We start from the raw sequence: 18,075 nt of genomic DNA, 5'->3' as shown, positions 1-18,075 counted from the left end.
CAGTTTCACTGTACTGCACTATTTTCCACTTTGCATGCAGTTAATGACCTTTCATCTGCACAGGTGGGACAGCATTTTTATTCATTGAACCTTTTTTTTTCTAGTTGTGCTGTAATTCGGGCTCAGTACTTGGGCGATATAATTAAAGCTGCTGGATTTATACATTTGGCCCTCGATGGGATGGCTCCACGATGGGCATTTCTTGTCACTGCATGGCCGATGTTATGTGGACATTATACTGTCCTCCCCGTTTTCTTTCCCCAGAGTGTTTTCTTTTATTCATTGTTGGGATGTGGGCATTGCTGGCAAGGCTGGCATTTATTGTCTGTCCCTAGTTGCTCTGAGAAGGTGGTGGTGGTGGGTCTTTGTAGCAGTTTGATATGACTGATTGTCTTGCTAGGCCACTTCAGAGGACAGTTAAGAGTCATTATTGGCGTGGGACTGGAGTCACATATAGGCCAGACCGGGTAAGGACGGCAGGACTCCTTCCCTAAAGAACATCGGTGAACCAGTTGGATTTTTAATGACAGTGCAACAGGTCATTCAGCCCAACAGGTGTCTCTGATATTTATGCTCCACACGAGCCCCCTCCCACTCCATTTACTTCATCTCACCCTGTCAGCATAACCTTCTATTCCTTTCTCCCTCATGTATTTATCTAGCTTCCCCTTAAATGAATCTATGCTATTCGCTCCATGTAGTAATAGCCATGTAGTAGCCGGTTCCACATTCTCACCACTGAGTTCTCAATTGTTACATAAATATGGCCTGACATGAATTGCAGTCTTGATCTCAGAAGAATAATTATTCCTTTCTCATATCTCTGGTTGTTCATTGATTGCATTTACTGAACAAAAACGTATTATTAAAATTTTATCTCAAGGAATCAAGAAAACTTGTAAGTGTTGTGTTAAGGTAACAGTAGATTCCTATAAAGACATTTCATGCTGAATGAATGTTGACCGTGTAATATGGAAATGGCTGCAGAGGTAAATGGTGCAGTGGGTTAAACAAACTGTCCTTTCACCTCGGGGGCCTGGGTTTTAATCCAGATCTGCCTGATGGGAAGAAAGTCTGTTCTCTTTACTGGCTGTAAGGGTACACGTGAAATGAGTTGGGTAGCCTCAGCCCAGTTCCTAGTGGCTGTGAATCCATATCATAAAACTGTTCACACGTTGACACAAATTTATACTGAATCATAGCTCGTTCTGGCTGGTTTGGGAAATAAAAATAAAGGACACAATTGTTCTGACTTATGTTGATCTCAGACCCCATTTATATAATAACTGGGGACTTGGTTTGGGCCTTTAATTAGCCAATCTCCAATCACCAGTTATTTGGTGCTTTTCTGAGTTCAGGCCAAGTGCAGGGTGTTTTACTCTAACCGTGCTTTACCTGACCCGAGAGTGCTTGTCAGGCTATTCCTGAAATGTGGGCCATTCCATTCCTCAGCACTGATTTTCATCCAGATCAGAAAAACGTGCACGCTCACAATCTAAAATGTTGCGTATGGCTCTTTCTAAATCATGCAGATGTTAGCTTTTGTTAACGAAGGTTGTTCCTCTCGAGTCAGAGTGCTGTTTGAATCGTGGTGAAACTTCCTCTCCTGTTTTTTTTTGCTTCCCACAGATGATTTGATTCAGCTGACAGCAATGACATGGATGAGGGAGTTCATCCAGTTAGCTGGCCGTGTGATGCTGCCTTACTCTTCAGGAATCCTGACAGCCGTCCTGCCCTGCCTCTCCTACGATGACAGGAAGAAGAGTATCCTTTTCACCAGTCAAATAGCTAAACACACATGCTATCCACCACAAACCTCAGCTGTTATAGACCTAGTGCGAAACAACAGTGTGCAGTTCTTATAGTAGTGCCTCTTTTGGCACGACCCACAGATTAATTCTTTTACTCTTCGGTTTCTTTGTTTTAACCCAGTCACCAATCGTGGGATTTGTCAGACAATCCCTAAATCTAGTGCCATTCCCCCGTGGAGAAATTGCACAAAAAGCCCCAGTCGTTTCGCACATTATATCCACATAGTGTCATTCTGGCTTGAAAGGAGTTACTTCTGTCTTATTTACGTCGTCGTACAGTCACTGTAACCTTCTGCCACCTGCTGACACACTGGGAATCGTGAGCCTTTTGCTCCATTACCCCTCCCTCCACCTCCCAATTCATGAAACTGACACCACTGTGTGCGCACTTAGTCCTGTAATTGTACGCAGCATGCTGTGGTGACACCACTGTGTGCGCACTTGGTCCTGTAATTGTACGCAGCATGCTGTGGTGACACCACTGTGTGCGCACTTGGTCCTGTAATTGTACGCAGCATGCTGTGGTGACACCGCTGTGCGCACTTGGTCCTGTAATTGTACGCAGCATGCTGTGGTGACACCGCTGTGCGCACTTAGTCCTGTAATTGTACGCAGCATGCTGTGGTGACACCGCTGTGTGCGCACTTGGTCCTGTAATTGTACGCAGCATGCTGTGGTGACACCGCTGTGCGCACTTGGTCCTGTAATTGTACGCAGCATGCTGTGGTGACACCGCTGTGCGCACTTGGTCCTGTAATTGTACGCAGCATGCTGTGGTGACACCGCTGTGCGCACTTAGTCCTGTAATTGTACGCAGCATGCTGTGGTGACACCACTGTGTGCGCACTTGGTCCTGTAATTGTACGCAGCATGCTGTGGTGACACCGCTGTGTGCGCACTTGGTCATGTAATTGTACGCAGCATGCTGTGGTGACACCGCTGTGTGCGCACTTGGTCATGTAATTGTACGCAGCATGCTGTGGTGACACCACTGTGTGCGCACTTGGTCCTGTAATTGTACGCAGCATGCTGTGGTGACACCGCTGTGTGCGCACTTGGTCATGTAATTGTACGCAGCATGCTGTGGTGACACCACTGTGTGCGCACTTAGTCCTGTAATTGTACGCAGCATGCTGTGGTGACACCACTGCGCGCGCACTTGGTCCTGTAATTGTACGCAGCATGCTGTGGTGACACCGCTGTGCGCACTTGGTCCTGCAATTGTACGCAGCATGCTGTGGTGACACCGCTGTGCGCACTTAGTCCTGCAATTGTACGCAGCATGCTGTGGTGACACCGCTGTGCGCACTTAGTCCTGTAATTGTACGCAGCATGCTGTGGTGACGTCTCTGTGCGCACTTGGTTGTGTGATTGTGCACAGTGGTGTTAGGAATGAGGCAAAGGTGGCACCAGGTACAGGCCAGCAGCAACTGTGCTGAGTTGCTTTCTCAGCCCTGTCACCGGATGGTGCTGACAGGAGGCCGGGCATCCCCTCGAGTGGAGTAGACGGATGTTACAAGGGCCCCTCTTGCACTTGAAGGTAGCCCAACCTCACAGCATTACCTGACTCTGGTATGGAGGGGGTGGGGGGAATGGAGGAACAGAAATCTTCCATTATGGGTGCTGTGTGGCAGAACGGATCCCAACTCATTCAGTTACAGTAAAATGAAGAGACAAAGCCAGGTCTTGTCAGCAGGTGTGTGCCGTGCAGACTCTTGTGCAGCTAAATATTATCAGTAACTTTGTTCCAACATATTCGAATATAATGTGTCCATTTTCAAAACTCTAATGACTGTGCTGTTGAGCAAAGTGGTAATGGACTTGTGATGGGAGTCTGCAGCACACTGACCCTGCCTTGAATGCTGAGATGCTCAGGAGTATGGTTTCCAATAGCCACAACCAGTCATTACAATCCCCAGACATTACTGAAGGATTTCCTCAAGGCAACATCCGCAGCCCAACCATCATCAGCTGCTCTATCAGTGACCTTTCCTCTGTCATTAGGTCAGGAGTGGGACTGTTTGCTGACAGTTCTGCAGTGTTCAGCTTCATTCACAATTCTGATAATGAAATAGCCCAGGCCAACCTACAGCGGGACTTGGATAACATCCAGGTTTGGGCTGCTAAATGGCAGGTAACAATCGCACCAGGCAAGCGCCAGGAAATGACCACCTCTGATGAGAAGCTTCAGTCACCTTCCCCTGACCATCAATGGGGCTACTATTGCCAAGTTCCCTGCCAGCAACATCTTGGCCAGAAGGTTAACTGGAACTGTGGCTCTCAGTCCTGTGTTGGGTCGGCTGATGTAGATTGCTCTCGGTCCTGTGTTGTATTGGGGACTGTCGATTGCTCTCGGTCCTTTGTTGTATCGGGACTGTCGTTGCTCTCGGGACTGCAGAATGCTCTCGGTCCTGTGTTGTATTGGGGACTGGAGATCGCTCTTGGTCCTGTGTTGTATTGGGGACTGTAGATATCCCTCGGTCCTGTGTTGTATTGGGGACTGTAGATATCCCTCGGTCCTGTGTTGTATTGGGGACTGCAGAATGCTCTCGGTCCTGTGTTGTATTGGGGACTGGAGATCGCTCTCGGTCCTGTGTTGTTTTGGAGACTGGAGATCGCTCTCGGTCCTGTGTTGTATTGGAGACTGGAGATCGCTCTTGGTCCTGTGTTGTTTTGGAGACTGGAGATCGCTCTCGGTCCTGTGTTGTATTGGGGACTGTAGATCGCTCTCGGTCCTGTGTTGTATTGGGGACTGTAGATCGCTCTCGGTCCTGTGTTGTATTGGGGACTGTAGAATGCTCTCGGTCCTGTGTTGTATTGGGGACTGGAGATCGCTCTCGGTCCTGTGTTGTATTGGGGACTGTAGATATCCCTCGGTCCTGTGTTGTATTGGGGACTGTAGATATCCCTCGGTCCTGTGTTGTATTGGGGACTGTAGATATCCCTCGGTCCTGTGTTGTATTGGGGACTGTAGAATGCTCTCGGTCCTGTGTTGTATTGGGGACTGGAGATCGCTCTCGGTCCTGTGTTGTATTGGGGACTGGAGATCGCTCTCGGTCCTGTGTTGTATTGGGGACTGTAGATATCCCTCGGTCCTGTGTTGTATTGGCGACTGTAGATCGCTCTCGGTCCTGTGTTGTATTGGGGACTGGAGATCGCTCTTGGTCCTGTGTTGTATTGGGGACTGGAGATATCCCTCAGTCCTGTGTTGTATTGGGGATTGGAGATCGCTCTCGGTCCTGTGTTGTTTTGGAGACTGGAGATCGCTCTCGGTCCTGTGTTGTATTGGGGATTGGAGATCGCTCTCGGTCCTGTGTTGTTTTGGAGACTGGAGATCGCTCTCGGTCCTGTGTTGTATTGGGGATTGGAGATCGCTCTCGGTCCTGTGTTGTATTGGGGACTGGAGATCGCTCTCGGTCCTGTGTTGTATTGGGGACTGTAGAATGCTCTCGGTCCTGTGTTGTATTGGGGATTGGAGATCGCTCTCGGTCCTGTGTTGTATTGGGGATTGGAGATCGCTCTCGGTCCTGTGTTGTATTGGGGATTGGAGATCGCTCTCGGTCCTGTGTTGTATTGGGGACTGGAGATCGCTCTCGGTCCTGTGTTGTATTGGGGACTGGAGATCGCTCTCGGTCCTGTGTTGTATTGGGGACTGGAGATATCCCTCGGTCCTGTGTTGTCAGGATTGTAGATCGCTCTCGGTCCTGTGCTTTATTGTTTGGTGTAGATCACTGTCATGCTTTATTTACATCCCTGTGTGCTGGCTCCTTAACCCAAAGTCCAGGTATTAAAGAGGTAGCCAACGTGTGTAACCAGACCCTGATGAAGTTGATCATGCCCGAGGATGACGGTGACATTACCCGACAGATTACACTACATCAGCTGGACGGCACTGCTGACGAGTCGCACTCCAGTTACAAGGACTCCTCTGACCGTAAGTGATCGCTGCGTACTGATAGTGTCCTTTCTTACTGTGGTTAAATAAAATTCTCATCGTTTTTTTCAAATCCCTCCATGGCCTCGCCCCTCCCTATCTCTGCAACCTCCTCCAGCCCTACAACCCTCAGATCTCTGCGCTCCTCCAATTCTTGCCTCTTGCGCATCCCCGATTTTAATGGCTCCACCATTGGCGGCTGTGCCTTCAGCTGCCTAGGCCCTAAGCTCTGGAATTCCCTCCCGAAACCTCTCCGCCTCTCCACCTCTCTCCTTTTAAGATGCTCCTTAAAACCTACTTCTTTGACCAAGATTTTGGTCACCTGTCCTAATATCTCCTTATGTGGCTCGGTGTCAAATTTTGTTTGATAATCACTCCTGTGATGCAAGTTGTTGTTAAATAAATAGAAACTGGTTAATTTTGGAATGAGAGTTCAGACTGACTCCAGTCCGAAATGCATTTGGCAACAACTCCAACTCCCCGCCCCTACCACCTGAAGACACTGTTGCCATGTGCTTTCTCTGGTATCACGCTGTGGCAGCCATCTCCCCTGTATGAATCTAGACAATGTGTCCAGGAAGGCCTTGTTACCATGGGGTGCATCACAGCTGAGTCGGAAACTGTCTTCAACCGATCGCCACACACGTGCTCTCCAGCGTGGGTCACCAGTGATCAGGGGCGCAGGAGCTGTTTCTTGTTGGTCTTGGGTCGGCTCAGTGGGCAACACTCTCACCTCTGAGTCAGAGGTTGTGGGTTCAAGCCCCACTCTCGGACTTGAATATGTAATCTAGGCTGACGCTCCAGTGCAGTACTGAGGGAATGCTGCACTGTAGGAAGTGCCGCCTTTCGGATGAGGTGCTAAACTGAGATTCCGCCCACTTTTTTAGGTGGGTGTAAAAGATCTCTCCACTGTTTGAAGAGCAGGGAGTTCTCTCTGGAAAACATTTAGGCCTCAAGCATCACCATTAAACAGATTAACTGCTCGTTCTTCTAGCTGTTTGTGAGACCTGGCTGTGTCACGTTTGTCTACGTAACTACACTTACATATACATAGAATGTACAGCACAGAAACAGGCCATTCGGCCCAACAGGTCTCTGCCAGTTTTTATACTCCTTTTGAGCCTCCTCCCACCCTACTTCATCTCATCCTATCAGCATAACCTTCTATTCCTTTATCCCTCTTACACTTATCTAGCTTCCTCTTAAATTACTTCAGAAGTAATTAATTGGCGACAAAGCACTTTGGGACGTCCTGAGGAACTGAACAGCACTTTTTCTTTCTTTCTCGAACAGTTTTTCGATATCCTCCTCTAGTACAGCTGCATTCTCTCTTTCACCATCATTTGCAGAAACTGACACGATATTTATTTAATATCTCTGCCAGATCTTCATTCTGCACACTGAAACTTCTCTTCAGCCCCTGCATTCTCTAATTATTCTTTTACATTTAATATGCTTCTAAAAGCCCTCACTGTTCCCTTTTATATTATCTGTTCATTTTTTCATATTCCCTTTTAGCCCTACTAACCTCCACTTCTCACTTCCAAACTACACTTTCTATATTCCTCACGGTGATCTTAAATATTGTTAGCCCTAATTCTATCACGTACCTTGCTTTTAAATTTCAGTTTAATGTTGGTCTCCAATTATCTTTGCTTTCTTTTCTTTGCACCCCCTTTTCGCTTTGTACAGGATCGTATTTACTTTGTACTTTATTGCACGCTAAGATTCCCCATAGGCCTGTCGTACTTGCTAACTTGACTCTCCAAAACTGCCTACTTCCACCTCTAACATCGCCCATCTCTGCCCCTGCCTCAGCCCATCTGCTGCTGAAACCCTCATCCATGCCTTTGTTACCTCGGGACTTGACTATTCCAACACTCTCCTGGCCGGCCTCACATCTTTCACCCTCCGTAAACTTCAGCTCATCCAAAACTCTGCTGTCCGTATCCTAACTTGCACCAAGTCCCATTCTCCCATCACACCCCTGTGCTTGCTGACCTTCATTGGCTCCCGATCAGGCAACGCCACTATTTTAAAATTCTCATCCTTGTTTTCAAATCCTTCCATGGCCTCGCTCCTCCCTATCTCTGTAACCTCCTCCAGCCTGTCAACCCTCCGAGATCTCTGCGCATCTCCAATGTTAATCGCACCACCATTGGCAGCCATGCCTTCAGTTGCCTAGGCCCTAATCCCCTCTCCCCTCCTTTAAGATGCTCCTTTTAAAACCCACCTCTTTGACCAAGCTTTTGGTCACCTGTCCTAATATCTCCTGATGTGGCTCAGTCTCCAGGATTCTGGGAGACCGTTGTCCGTGAACTTGCTACCGGCGTTGATGCTTCCTTATCCTGGGGGCTGACTTGCGGACCTGTGTAACTGGTTCTGCGGGTCACCTGTCGGGATGTGGGAACCGAATTTTACACCAAAGCTGGCTCACATATGCCGGTCTCTTGTATACGGGGCAATTGAAACAATCTCAGCCCAGTTTGTGCAGATCGTGCTCTGTCTGACTCCGTTGTAACCAGACTGCTGTCCAGGTCAACAGTCAAACTGCAGGTTAGTGTCAGCCTGCGAATTCAAAGGACAGCCCATTCCAAGCTCTGTGCTGTCCTGAGTTCATTTTGTTCAGATGTTGTTAATTGTATATAAATGAATCACACCAATTGATGAATGATTAAGCTCAGGTGCATGAGCAATTGGGAGCTCTCGGGCTCCGATATATAAGGAAGTAGGCTTGGGGAGAGGTTGTGAATTTTTGTGAGAGGGATGCATTGAGTATAATCTGAATCCCAGCAAATAAAGTTTATAAGCAACTAAAAATATTCAGTCCTTCATGGTCTGGCTGTCAATTTGTAAAAAACATCACCGATACACGTGTGACTGTGTTTGTTTAGTTTGGGCGGAGGTGACTACCTTATTGGGCAAACTGTGTCTGCCGGGGCCCTCCCTGTGCCGTGGGCCACTGTGGGATAATCTGAGTAGAGTGATAAGGGGCTACATAAAGGCAAGTTCCTTTCTTTTCTCTTTCGTGCATGCATGCCTGTTACTGAGAAGTCTTTAACGCTAGCCCCTTGCCCGCGCCTCCTCCCCCCCCCCCCCCCCCCCCCCCCCCGCGCCACCCTCCCCGCGCGTGCGGCCACAACAGGCTCACTGGTGGAGGGGTTGAACTGTGAGAGAATCCACGGTTTAAACATTTAATATCTGGGGAGTTGTTAGCTGGGACCTGGGCCGATATCTATTCCCGACTGATGGGATAGATGCCTCTTTCTCCCAGCTGTAATGATCTGAGGACGAGAGTCTGGGGCAATGTCTAGCTGGTGGAGAATGGCCCATTGCACGGAAATGCCCCTTAAATTGCCACTGTTACAGTCTCTACCTGGAAACTAAGGAAGTTGGCTTGCGTAGGAAATGGCAGTGTCATATCCGTGCAGTAGGGGGCGCCCCCGGTCAGGTCTATCAGCGGGACGGTGTGGAGGGAGCTCGACTCCAGCCAGCTCTGTTGTCGGCTTGATGCTGACGCTTGGTGACGGTGTTCCATTTGCTGCATTAACCTCCCTCACTATGAGCAGGGGAACTATTAACCTTTTCTTGATTGAGTGAATGCAGAACTGTACATACATTAAAGGTGTTTGTATCTCCCCGTTGAGTCCCTTGGCAGGCGTTTCAGTTCTGTAGCCTGGGAGAAAGTTCCATCTACAGCAGAAGTAGACAACACATACAATGTAATAAAAATTCCATGTAATAGCGAAGCCAGTCGCCACTGTGTGGAGCAGCTGGTGCGGCACTGAGCCATGCTGACCAGAAGGTTTGATGCCTGGTCTGTGCTGAGTTTAGCGTGTCGAGGAGCCCCAGAGGATAGTTGGGTGTTACAATTGCCCAGGGTTTGGTCGGGGGGGGAGGGGAGAGAAATCTCGAATACTTTGAATCTAAGCCCATTTGATCTGCAGAGGGTAAATTCAATAAACACTGAGCAGTTTTATGGTTTTGGTTGGCAGTGTTTTTGAGACTGTGAAGGACACAGCTGCGTTTCAGGCCTAGCCCGTCAGCCGGTGGACTTCACACTGGCCACACTGACCTGCAACATTTACAGTCGAGACCGTTCTGGCAGTCAGAAGCTTATACAGTCCATGGCCAGCGACTCCTGTTGATGTCGAGGTTACATTCTTGAGTCTTTTCTGGAGACTGATTTACGTTAGAGGAAAAACTGAGCCAGGACTCTGTGGGAGCGCTGCACTGTCGGGGGGGGGGGGGGGGTCAGTACTGTGGGAGCGCTGCACTGTCGGGGGGGGTGGGGGGGGGTCAGTACTGTGGGAGCGCTGCACTGTCGGGGGGGGGGGGGGTCAGTACTGTGGGAGCGCTGCACTGTCGGGGGGGGGGGGGGGGGGTCAGTACTGTGGGAGCGCTGCACTGTCGGGGGGGGGTCAGTACTGTGGGAGCGCTGCACTGTCGGGGGGGGGGGGGGGGGTCAGTACTGTGGGAGCGCTGCACTGTCGGGGGGGGGGGGGGGGGTCAGTACTGTGGGAGCGCTGCACTGTCGGGGGGGGGGGGTCAGTACTGTGGGAGCGCTGCACTGTCGGGGGGGGGGGGGGGGGGGTCAGTACTGAGGGAGCGCTGCACTGTCGGGGGGGGGGGGGTCAGTACTGTGGGAGCGCTGCACTGTCGGGGGGGGGGGGGGGGGTCAGTACTGAGGGAGCGCTGCACTGTCGGGGGGGGGGGGGGGGTCAGTACTGTGGGAGCGCTGCACTGTCGGGGGGGTGGGGGTCAGTACTGAAGGAGCGCTGCACTGTCGGGGGGGGGGGGGGGGGGTCAGTACTGAGGGAGCGCTGCACTGTCGGGGGGGGGGGGGGGGGGGGTCAGTACTGTGGGAGCGCTGCACTGTCGGGGGGGGGGGGGGGGGGGGGTCAGTACTGAGGGAGCGCTGCACTTGTCGGGGGGGGGGGGGGGGGGGGGGGTCAGTACTGAGGGAGCGCTGCACTGTCGGGGGGGGGGGGGGGGTCAGTACTGTGGGAGCGCTGCACTGTCGGGAGGGGGGGTCAGTACTGAGGGAGCGCTGCACTGTCGGGGGGTGGGGGGGGGGGGGGGTCAGTACTGTGGGAGCGCTGCACTGTCGGGGGGGGGGGGGGGTCAGTACTGTGGGGAGCGCTGCACTGTCGGTGGGGGGGGGGGGGGGGGGGGTCAGTACTGTGGGAGCGCTGCACTGTCGGGGGGGGGGTCAGTACTGAGGGAGCGCTGCACTGTCGGGGGGTGGGGGGGGGGGGGGTCAGTACTGTGGGAGAGCGCTGCACTGTCGGGGGGGGGGGGGGGGGGGTCAGTACTGAGGGAGCGCTGCACTGTCGGGGGGGGGGGGGGGGGTCAGTACTGTGGGAGCGCTGCACTGTCGGGGGGGGGGGGGGGTCAGTACCTGTGGGAGCGCTGCACTGTCGGGGGGGGGGGGGGGGTCAGTACTGTGGGGAGCGCTGCACTGTCGGGGGGGGTCAGTACTGAGGGAGCGCTGCACTGTCGGGGGGGGGGGGGGGGTCAGTACTGTGGGGAGCGCTGCACTGTCGGGGGGGATCAGTACTGTGGGAGCGCTGCACTGTCGGGGGGGTCAGTACTGAGGAGCGCTGCACTGTCGGGGGGGGGGGGGGGGTCAGTACTGCTGGGGAGCGCTGCACTGTCGGGGGGGTCAGTACTGAGGGAGCGCTGCACTGTCGGGGGGGGTCAGCACTGAGGGAGCGCTGCACTGTCGGGGGGGTCAGTACTGTGGGAGCGCTGCACTGTCGGGGGGGGGGGTCAGCACTGAGGGAGCGCTGCACTGTCGGGGGGGGGGGTCAGCACTGAGGGAGCGCTGCACTGTCGGGGGGGGGGGGGTCAGCACTGTGGGAGCGCTGCACTGTCGGGGGGTCAGCACTGAGGGAGCGCAGGCACTGTCGGGGGGGGGGGGGGGGGTCAGCACTGTGGGAGCGCTGCACTGTCGGGGGGTCAGCACTGAGGGAGCGCTGCACTGTCGGGGGGTCCAGTACTGAGGGAGCGCTGCACTGTCGGGGGGGTCAGTACTGAGGGAGCGCTGCACTGTCGGGGGGTCAGCACTGAGGGAGCGCTTGCACTGTCGGGGGGTCAGTACTGAGGGAGCGCTGCACTGTCGGGGTGGCCGTCTTTTGGACGAGACGTTAAACCGAGCCCAGTCTGCCCTCCCAGGTGGACGTGAAAGGGTCCCATGGCACTATTTCGAAGAAGAGCAGGGGGGAGTTCTCCCCGGTGTTCTGGCTGATATTTATCTCTCAACCAGCATCATTAAAAACAGATTATCTGGTCATTTATCACACTGCTGTTTGTGGGATCTTGCTGTGTCTACATCGCGCTTCCTACATTATAATTGACTGCACTTCAAAAGTGCTTCATTGGCTGTAAAGTGCTTTGGGATGTCCTGAGGTTGTGAAAGGCCCTATAAAAATGCAAGTCTTTCTTTTGACTGTACTCCAGATTGATGGGTGTGGGTTGGTCCAATTGGTTCGACTGGAGTACATGCTGTTCAAGTTGGGAACGGGAAGAAGCAGTGGCGAGTTTCTGTGTGATGTGTACAGCAAGGTATCTGAAGCCAGCTCCTGAACCTGCAAAGGGGTGGGATTCCGCATTAGTTTGGAGACATTTTGTATGAAGGACATGCCCCCTGGTTTAGTGTCATCAAGTTTGCCACCAGCGAGTCACCCAGTTTCTTTGATGCTTTAAAGATGTGAGGTGGTTGGGTTGGTTCCATGCAACAGTGTGCCGTCAGCAGACAGGAATATTTTGTCGTCATTCCCTTAGTCAGTGCCTTTTAATATTAAAAAAAATGACATTTTTAAAAATTCTGTATGGTGAAAAGATTGAATGTATTTCAAAGCCCTGTGGTGTTCCCCTGTACGATTACAATAACTGTCTTTGAAGGACTGATTTTGTTGTGTGGAGTTCCTGATTCAAGAGGACCCTGTGAAATTCATTAAAGTATTGAAAATCTATACCCAGATTTTAGGAAGGATTGATCAATTTAATAGGGTTCCCCACACCCCCTTCCCAAACTTCCTGGATCTTCAGGACTCCAACAATTGCAGGCTTGTGGAAACATTCAAGCCTAGTTGTGATTATTCACTGTTCAAACAAATCATTGTAGAAGATGCTGTAAGGGGTGTGGCACTGCCCAGGCAAGCACCATTGCCCTCTTGTGTACGACTTCAGGAGGACATAGACAGGCTGGTGGAATGGAGGTGGACACATGGCAGATGAAATTTGAGAGAAGTGTAAAGTGATGCAATTCGGTAGGAAGAATGAGGAGAGGCAAGACAAACTAAATGGTACAATTTTAAATGGGGTCCAGGAACAGAGAGATCTGGGGGTATACATACACAAGTCCTTGAAGGTGGCAAGACAAGTTGAGAAGGCTGTTAAAAAGCCATACAGGAACCTTGGCTTTATAAAATGATAAGGAGTACAAAAAGCAAGGACGTTATGTTAAACCTTTATAAATCACTGGTTAGGCCCCAGCTGGAGTACTGTGTCCAATTCTGGGCACCACACTTCAGGAAGGATAACAAGGTCTTAGAGAGGGTGCAGAGGAGATTTACTAGAATGGTGCCAAGGATGAAGGACTTCCGTTGTATGGAGAGACTGGAGAAGCTGGGGCTGTTCTCCTTCGAACAGAGAAGGTTAAGAGGAGATTTGATAGAGGAGTTCAAAATCACGAAGGGTTTTGATAGAGAAAATGAGGAGAAACGGTTTCCAGTGGCAGCAGGGTCAGTAACTAGAAGACACGAATTTAGGGTAATTGGCAAAAGAACCAGAGGCAACATGAGGAAAAAAATTTTATGCAGCGAGTTATGATCTGGAATGCATTGCCCGAAAGGGTGGTGGAAGCAGATTCAATCGTAACTTTCAAAAGGGAATTGGATAAATACTTGAAAGGGAAAAATTTACAGGGCTATGGGGAAAGAGCAGGGGGGGGGACTAATTGGATAGTGTTCTGAAAAAGACAACATAGGCACGATGGGCCAAATGACCTACTTCTGTGCTGTATCATTCTGTATCATGACAGCCCAAGTGTGGAAAATAATTGCAATTTGTGACTTTAAAACGTGGCCGTGTCATTTTTCATAGTGGGCCTGAGGTGTGGAAAGGCACCCAACTTCCCCTGTAAATATGCCAAGAGGGCTGATGATTATAGAACGGTTTTAGGAGGGCTGCACCTCTTAAAAACAGCACCAGGATGACTGACGATATTGTAGAACTGTTTGGGCAGGGCCTGCTCCGATATAGCTTGGGCTGATAAGTGGCAAGTAACATTCGCGCCAGACAAGTGCCAGGCAATGACCATCTCCGACGAGAGAGTCTAACCACCTCCCCTTGACATTCAATGGCATGACCATCACCAAATCCCCCACCATCAACATTCTGGGGGTCACCATTGACCAGAAACTTAACTGGACCAGCCACATAAATACTGTGGCTACAAGAGCAGGTCAAAGGCTGGTATTCTGCGGCGAGTGACTCACCTTTTGACTCCCTAAAGCCTTTCCACCATTTACAAGGCGCAAGTCAGGAGTGTGATGGAATACTCTCCACTTGCCTGGATGAGTGCAGCTCCAACAACACTGAAGAAGCTCGACACCATCCAGGACAAAGCAGCCTGCTTGATTGGCACCCCATCCACCACCCTAAACATTCACTCCCTCCACCACCGCGCACAGTGGCTGCAGGATGCACTACAGCAACTCGCCAAGGCTTCTTCGACAGCACCTCTCAAACCCGCGACCTCTACCACCTAGAAGGACAAGGGCAGCAGGCACATGGGAACAACACCACCTGCACGTTGTCTTGCATCATCCCGACTTGGAAATATATCGCCGTTCCTTCATCGTCGCTGGGTCAAAATCCTGGAACTCCCTTCCTAACAGCACTGTGGGAGAACCTTCACCACACGGACTGCAGTGGTTCAAGAAGGCGGCTCACCACCACCTTCTCAAGGGCAGTTAGGGATGGGCAATAAATGCTGGCCTCGCCAGCGACACCCACATCCCATGAACGAATAAAGAAAATATAGACGGAACCGGGAGTGACTGACGATATTGTAGAAGCGTTTCAGGAGGGCCTGCTCTGATATAAGAGCATAAGAACATAAGAAATAGGAGCAGGAGTAGGCCAATCGGCCCCCTCGAGCCTGCTCCGCCATTCAATAAGATCATGGCTGATCTGGTCCTAACCTCAAATCTAAAATCATGTCCAATTTCCTGCCCGCTCCCCGTAACCCCTAATTCCCTTTACTTCCAGGGAACTGTCTATTTCTGTTTTAAATTTATTTAATGATGTAGCTTCCACAGCTTCCTGGGGCAGCAAATTCCACAGACCTACCACCCTCTGAGTGAAGAAGTTTCTCCTCATCTCAGTTTTGAAAGAGCAGCCCCTTATTCTAAGATTATGCCCCCTAGTTCTAGTTTCACCCATCCTTGGGAACATCCTTACCGCATCCACCCGATCAAGCCCCTTCACAATCTTATATGTTTCAATAAGATCGCCTCTCATTCTTCTGAACTCCAATGAGTAGAGTCCCAATCTACTCAACCTCTCCTCATATGTCCACCCCCTCATCCCCGGGATTAACCGAGTGAACCTTCTTTGTACTGCCTCGAGAGCAAGTATGTCTTTTCTTAAGTACGGACACCAAAACTGTATGCAGTATTCCAGGTGCGGTCTCACCAATACCTTATATAACTGCAGCAATACCTCCCTGTTTTTATATTCTATCCCCCTAGCAATAAAAGCCAACATTCCGTTCGCCTTCTTGATCACCTGCTGCACCTGCATACTAACCTTTTGATTTTCTTGCAATAGACACAGCACCCGGAGTGACTGACGATATTGTGGATCTATTTCAGGAGAGCCTGCTGCGATATACACAGCACCGGGAGTGATTGATGATATTGTGGATCCGTTTCAGGATCTGCTTGGATATATACTCAGTAGGAACTTCAGAGGGAGCATTGAGTCAAGCACTGCAATTCTTTGAAACCTTTCCCTTGTCCTCTTTGAAATTGATTTTGTTGGATGGGTGAGAGCATGTCTGATGGCTGGTGTTTGATAAAAGTACATGGTACACAGCTTTCAAAAAGCAGAGTGACAGGCCCCTGCTCTGAGTGCCGTGAACCTTTTATCTTTTGTATTCATGCCAACAAAATATATTCCTACTCGAGAAGATCACGTACGAGCCCTTGACAGAAGTTGCAGAGATTTATGTAACCAGTGATGGAAAGTGTTGGCTTTGGATAAAAGCTGCTGCAGCCTTGAAACAGAAATGAGAAGGTGGTTCATAGTCAGATTCTAACAAGCTATTCTTGTATGTGTACAAATATGCCCCATAATTATTATTTTGAATGGGGTAGGATGAAGAATTCTAGCCAATCTAGCCCTGTACTATACTGTCACTGGACTTATTGGAAAAAACCATACTCAAACTAATTCACTTCAGTGCTATGTGATACTTAACTCATCATGTTAAATTGCGCCCATCTCTAGTGACAGATCTGTAGCCATGAGTACTTCACACAGCATTACATTACGCTGCTCCAAATACTCTCTCCAGACACAGCCCAGGTTTCGAGGTAACAGAATCTGCACAGACTAAGTCGTCATAGCGGAGTGAGTGGGGTAATTTGATCAGTGCGCACTGCGGTGGGGGGGGAGGGGGGGAGTAATTTTATCAATGCACACTGCCTGGGTTTGGGTGGGGGGGATAATTTTTTCAGTGCACACTGCCTTTGGTTGGGGCGTGGATGGTAGTGGTGGCGGGTTATTTTATCAGTGCACACTGCCTTGGGGAGGGGGGATTTATTTTATCAGTACACACTGCCTGTAAAAGGGGAGGGGGGTAATTTTATCAGTGCATACTGCTTTGTGGGGGTGGAGGGGGTGGGGAGTAATTTTATTAGTGCACACTGCCTTGGGGTGGGGGAAAGGGGGTAATTTCATCAGTGCACACTGCCTTGGGGAGGAAGAATTTTATCAGTGCACACTGCCTGTAAAAGGGGAGGGGGTCATTTTTTGAGTACACAATGCCAATAAAAGGTGTGTGTGGGGGGGGGAATGTTATCAGTGCACACTGCCTGGTTTGTGGTGGGGGGGGAGGGGAAGTAATTTTATCACTGCAGACTGCCTGGTGGGGTGGGGGGGGGGGGGTAATTTTATCAGTGCACACTGCCTGGAGTGGGGAGATCCCCTGCTGGTCGCACCAATTGGGGATTCAGGCGGGTGCCGGGTGCTGCCCACAGTTTTCCGATTATTGATTTGAAGGGTTGAGAAATTGTGGACAGTGTGCGTCCAAACCTTCGATTGACGCTCCCAGCAGGCGATCCTGGCTGCCAACCGTGCACACTCACACGACCTCCAGAATGGAAATGTCACCCACCCACCATTAACTTCACTCAAATGGTGCTGGCTGAAATCCAGAGTGGGGTTCTTGCTAACGTTTAAAAGCCTTAATTGCTGATTTCAGATTTGTATTGACCGTCTATAATAACTTGCATTTATGTGGTGCCTTTAATGTAGAGAACCCCCCCCCCCCCCCCCAACCAAAGCTCGTTATAGAGGTGTAATCTGACAAAAATGGATGTTGAGTCAAAAGAGGAGATATTAGGAATGGGAGATTAAAATCTTCATCAAAGAGCTAGATTTTAAGGAGGGTCTCAGAAGGAAGTGGAGAGGTTTAGCGAGGGATTTAGACGTAGGGCCTAGGCAGCTGAAGGCACGGCCGACAATGGTGGGGATGAAGGAAGTCGGATGCAGAAGAGGCAAGAATTGGAGGGTTGTGGGGAAGGAGGAGGTTAGAGATAGGGAGGGGGCGAGGCCATGGAGCGGTTTGAACACAAGGATGGGAATTTTAAAGTGGAGTAGTTGAGGGACTGGGAGCCAATGTAGGTCAGCGAGCACAGGGGTGATGGGTGAACGGGACTTGGTTCAGGATCGGATATGGGAAACAGAGTTTTGACTGAGCTGAAGTTTATATAGAGAGTGGAAGATGGGAGACCAGCCGGAAGAGCATTGGAATAGTTTTAACTCTGGGGTGACAAAGGCATGGATTTCAGTTGCAGATGGACTGAGATAGGGATGGAGACGGGCGATATTAGAGATGGAAGCTCAGCTCAACGTCAAATTGGATGCCATGGTCGCAAATAGTCTGGTTCAACCTGTGACGGTGGCCAGGAAATGGAGTTTGTGGCAGGGATTGAAGACGGTGGCTTCGTTGAGGAAATTGTTTTGTTGGAGGAAATTTCTGCTCATCCAGTGCTCAATGTCGGACAAGCAGCATGACAAATAAGAGGTAGTGGA

General features: G+C 50.5%; 1 protein-coding gene across 1 annotated transcript in view; it reads left to right on the top strand.

The window, feature by feature from the left end:
• vac14 (vac14 homolog (S. cerevisiae)) overlaps window positions 1–18,075 on the top strand; it is a 296,601-nt gene that overhangs the window by 22,888 nt on the left and 255,638 nt on the right. Inside the window, exons 8-9 of the mRNA XM_067998261.1 lie at window positions 1,630–1,764; window positions 5,596–5,745. Coding sequence (XP_067854362.1) covers window positions 1,630–1,764; window positions 5,596–5,745 — 285 coding nt within the window. The remainder of the gene's footprint in view (window positions 1–1,629; window positions 1,765–5,595; window positions 5,746–18,075) is intronic.

Source organism: Heptranchias perlo, chromosome 16 (genome assembly GCF_035084215.1).
Source record: "Heptranchias perlo isolate sHepPer1 chromosome 16, sHepPer1.hap1, whole genome shotgun sequence".
Classification (NCBI taxonomy): domain Eukaryota; kingdom Metazoa; phylum Chordata; class Chondrichthyes; order Hexanchiformes; family Hexanchidae; genus Heptranchias; species Heptranchias perlo.
The sequence above is the reverse complement of the archived record's forward strand: the minus strand, read 5'-3'. Positions and strand labels throughout refer to the sequence as shown.